Source organism: Mytilus californianus, unplaced genomic scaffold (assembly GCF_021869535.1).
Source record: "Mytilus californianus isolate M0D057914Y unplaced genomic scaffold, xbMytCali1.0.p SCAF_12, whole genome shotgun sequence".
NCBI classification, from domain to species: Eukaryota; Metazoa; Mollusca; class Bivalvia; order Mytilida; family Mytilidae; genus Mytilus; species Mytilus californianus.
Window position 1 is genome coordinate 23,932,583 of NW_026262604.1, and position 4,857 is coordinate 23,937,439.

Here is a 4,857-nt window from a genome sequence, read left to right on the forward strand (position 1 = left end):
TGAATAGAAAGAACATACGCCGGCATTGCATGTAAAATATTAATAATGGACTCCCAGCTATTTCATCAAAGACAGGAAGATAAAACTGTAAAGAGTCAATATTTAACTTTAAAAATAGAAATTAATGGAGATATTCCGAAAGGTCGGTGAGACAATTAACACCTACATGAAAATTAAAAAGTGTTTCAAATGCCTTCTGATCTTTTATATAGAAAGTTTGAAGATAATACTTATCACGTTAACACAATAAACATTACTATTATGAACTCGTGAAAGTATGTATTTGGTTGGTTTTTCAGTGTCAACAAACACAACTGTTAAAGAACGATGTAAGAACTGTGGAAATACCATACAGAAGGATCAAATGTTTTGTGACAAGTGTGGTAATAAGCTTGGATCTGTTTGCATTGGTGAAATAAATGGAAAACCATGCTCAAAGTTTATCAGTGTTGAAACCAATTTCTGTGCACACTGCGGGACAGCAAACTTTGAAAAAAAATCAGGTAAACAAATTTCGTAAAAAGCATTACATAATATTGCTTAATTGCCTGTAATTCTATTTGTGTCTACTTTCTTCTTTTGTAATTTTATATGTTATGCAATATATATATGATAAAGTCAAATGATTTAATCAACTACTTCACGATTTTTATTGATTATGTAAAAATATATATAATGATAATGATTGCAATTTAGATTGTTTGTCGAAGGTAAGATACAAGTAACGAGGTGAGTTAGTTTTATCTTCCGACTTCTTGCCTGATTTATTTATTTATTATCAGGTCAGTTGACGTGTTTCATTCTTAATACACAGTTAATTGGATGTGATTTACTTGAAAAACACAGTTAGTAGTAGTGTCTTGATCCTAAATTGGTATTGTTTGCATTAATGTGTGTATACATCAGTGAAATTAGGTTCTTAATAGTGAAGACTTAATTACTGTAATAAGCCACTAGATACCAAATATGGATTTAATGACTCATAATGATCACCTATGTAATAACTGCCCTTATTTTCAAGTTTTAAATTGTTATATTATTTATATTATCTATAGTATAGATACATTGGTCATCCCAAACTATGTACACATTGTTTTCAGAGAAAAAAAGAGCTCCGCTGAATAAAAGTTGCAAGAGCTGTGGACACGACATACACAAACATCAGAAGTTTTGCAATAACTGTGGGTATAAGATTGGAGCGCCGTGCATTGGGAAAATAAAAGGAAATCCATGCTCTGCATTTCTAAATGTTGAAATTAAATTTTGCGAAAACTGTGGTAGTGAAAACCCTGATTATATAGCAGGTAAAATAGTTGAAAATTTTGTAACTATGTTAAAATCATCTATCCCAGCGATCTTGTGATAAAAGACACAACAGATTCAGTTAAGTCTGTCTGATATGTTGACTAACATCTTGAAATTAACAATGAGAGTCGGTTGAAAAAGGACTTTCCGACAAAAGAGATGATTTCAGCCTCCCAATTGTGAACTGTCCATTTTTATGTGGCAACATTCCAGCAGCGCCTGCATACGGAGCATATATATCCAAATTGATACGATATTCCAGGGCTTGTGTTTCCTGTCATGATTTCCTTGATAGAATGTTGCTGCTCACATGGAAGCTATTAGAACAACAGATGAAAATGGTTATGTTGAAAGCATCCCTTCGTAAATTTTACGGACGCCATCACGAGTTGGTCGACCGGAATATCCGTTTCACAGATGATAGCGAATACATTCATAATGTCGTTACTACAATCACGTCCCTTTTCACGAATATCAACTACAAAATAAGACTTGTTACCAGGTTTGTACTAACATGAGAAATACGACGGGTGCAAAATGTGTAGCAGGATTTGCTTGTCCTTCCGAAGCACCTGCGATCACCCCAGTTTCTCGTGGGGTTCTTGATGCTTAGTTTTTACTGTTTACTGTTCTATGTTGTGTTTTAGCAATGGCGTTGTCAGTTTATTTTCGACTTATGAGTTTGAAGATCCTTCTGGTATCGTTTGACCCTCTTTTTCGGTACTCTTAATAAAGAAAATGGCCCGTCTAAATTGGTAGAACTTTGAATGAAATGACCATTGAAACAAACACGATACAAGTTGAGAACATCAATAGGTTATCTGCTATCATTTCTTATATAAAATATAAAAGGCGTCACAACACTTATTCGGTAAAATTGAAAAGAAGTTTTAATTGTATTAAAACAATGATTTGTTTAAATTAATTAATAATTAGTTGTAAAAAAATTAAAACCCGAAAATAACATTTTACAAAACAACGAGGACAGTATTGCGGAGGAATGTTTGGTTCATCAGATGTAATAGTAACAGTTAAATGTAAAACAAAGTATTCTCTTATGAATTAACTGGATAATTAAAATTTTATTTGATAGGTTTAATATATTTGACAAAATCTAAAGTACTAAAAGTACTGAATAATTAAAAATAAACCAACTGGTTTGTGAAGACCGTATTATCACCTATCTGGGATATTCTGAGTGTGTCCTTGTTTGTTTCTAAAAATACCCAGTGGATCTGGAAAATACTAGCAGATACAAAACAAGTAAAAAAAAAGAAAAACAGTTTAATAAAAGATTATAATTCAATTGTAAAAAGTTCGGATGTCACATGTTCTTACATAGTGTTATTGTGCAAAACGTACAGTAATCAACAAAATAAGAAAAATGGAAGACATTTATCATCCAAGCATATCAGCGCTTAGAAATAAATGTCTTCTATCGATTTTAGTTGACAAACAATACTGTTTGTCTATTAATATAGTCCTAAAGGTTTTAAAATGGATATCAAAATAGTGTCAGCATTATATCGCAGTAGTATGCAGAAAAAAAAAGACGTAAAATATTGTCCTGTTTTGAATTACTAGTATGTTTTACGTTAAAGACATGTACATACGCAAGTCTGTACGAGATTAAGGTTTTGGAGTAAATTATTCAAAATATCTTATCAATATTGTGCATTATGTTTGAAATCGGTTTTCATTGGTAATTTCAAACCTCAAAGTAAGAAAGTATAAATGTAAGTAAAAAACCAGTCTTTCCTTTTACATTATTAGGACAAAAGGATCATTTTGAATATAAACAACGTATTACTTTTGCTTAAGGACACGTTTAATTTTTCCCCCGCGCATCACTTTGCACAATTAAGGAATATCCACGCACCTCACAAATAAGATACGTTTTCTCAATCTCTTATATTTTAGAGTTTCTTTTCTTATACTGTGAGATATTGTTATAAATGAATTACGTTCTGCCACATTTGCTAGTCTATTCTTGTTGACCAGTTTAGGATTCAATAAACATGCTTTGCAATTAAATCCTACATCTAGAAAAAAAATACGATTGTTATGGAAAATACCCACGGGATGAAATCTCAAGTTGTAACACTTCGTTTATGCCTTTGTAACATAGCGCAACAATTGATATAGATTTCCGAAACATGTAAGTATATCATTTGAATACGATTAAACATTATATTTCAGGATTTTATTTTCAAATTCAACTAGGTTACAGACATTGTGTAAAGAAATACTTACGAACTGAATATTTAGATATTTTCTGTGTAAGACAACTAGTTAAGGAAAATCTATCATGACTGTCAGGGAAAAACCTACTTTCGAAGTTCATATATTTTCAGTGCAATGTGGAGAGCCAGATAATTCTTTCCCACCAAATGAAGCAGTAATGACATTAACGTCAATGGGATTTACTAGGGAACAAGCAATAGAAGCTTTGGAAAATACTGTAAGTTTATCATAAATAAGTACATTTAAGGACGTTATCATAGCCTTGCTCTTTTACAGGCTTCCAGTTCTAAAAGGTTAACAATTGATACACGAAAGACAATGAGCAAAACCAATACCCTTATAATCTAAGAATACCTTTGATAACCATTTGAGTTACTTCCTTTGGTTTACAAGAAACACCATAACTATTGATTCATAGTTTTGTTTATCATTGAAACTTTCACAAAGTTTGGGTAGACGATTAGTCTTTCCAATTTTCTTTTTTAAAGTAAAAATGTGAATAATTCTTTGACTCTAACGTTTTATTTTTCTTTCTGTGTCTGTATACACCAAACACAGATACTTTTGTAATTCGCAGTCGGTATATTTATCACTATCTCATAATGGAAACGTCAAGACAATATCGAATCCAATTCTTAAATATTGAGATCAATGTGTACACATGGAAATCATAATATTAATCTAGGTTTTAAATCAAGGATCATAATATATGTATATAGATGCGAGTGTATGCACTATCATAGTTGATTAATTGCTACTTATAATATACTTTTAATTTCATTTTGAAACAATAAACGTTGGTTTTTGTATTTTTTTAATTTAGGAACATAATGTAGAAAAAGCTATACATAGGATTCTCGGTATCCCTGTTTATGAAAACAGAAGGACAAGAAGAAGGGAATTTAAGCTGTCAACAAGTATGTATATGTAAAGAAAGCTAAAAAATGCATCTTGAAAGCAAAAAAGGAAGTACATTTCAAAATTATCAAACTCTTTCAAATTAATGAATATCAAAACATAAGGGAAGATAGTTCAAAGAGTTATCACATTGTCAACAAGCAAAACCTCAAAATCCAAAAAATGCTCAGGATGTTGCCACAGAAAAGCAGGACAAAAGCGTTTGCTTTTGTTAACTTGGACACACTTTATCTGCCCTATTCATGATGTTATCAGGGAAAACAGTAAGTTTAATGGTTATTTCCTTGTCCCTTTTGCAATTATTGACCTTTACAATATCAACGTGGCCTATCAGAGGAAGGGGAGGTAGTCATGGTCAGATTAATAATAATAACGATAAATCAATAGGAA

At 31.4% G+C, this 4,857-nt stretch overlaps 1 protein-coding gene across 1 annotated transcript; it reads left to right on the plus strand.

The window, feature by feature from the left end:
• The first annotated feature begins 308 nt into the window (after positions 1 to 308).
• On the plus strand, positions 309 to 4,480 carry LOC127722353 (uncharacterized). Its single transcript, XM_052229238.1, has 4 exons — positions 309 to 503; positions 1,101 to 1,304; positions 3,660 to 3,766; positions 4,373 to 4,480. The coding sequence occupies exons 1-4, from the start codon at positions 365 to 367 to the stop codon at positions 4,478 to 4,480; spliced, it is 558 nt and encodes a 185-aa protein (XP_052085198.1). The 5' UTR covers positions 309 to 364.
• Positions 4,481 to 4,857: the final 377 nt, after the last annotated feature.

What these genes read in the sequence shown, in the direction of transcription:
- LOC127722353 (XM_052229238.1), top strand. Translation starts at nt 365, where the DNA reads ATGTTTTGTGACAAGTGTGGTAATAAGCTTGGATCTGTTTGCATTGGT. An exon ending in AAACTTTGAAAAAAAATCAG is followed by an intron (nt 504 to 1,100) that starts GTAAACAAATTT and finishes CATTGTTTTCAG; the next exon opens with AGAAAAAAAGAGCTCCGCTG. An exon ending in TAGAAGCTTTGGAAAATACT is followed by an intron (nt 3,767 to 4,372) that starts GTAAGTTTATCA and finishes TTTTTAATTTAG; the next exon opens with GAACATAATGTAGAAAAAGC.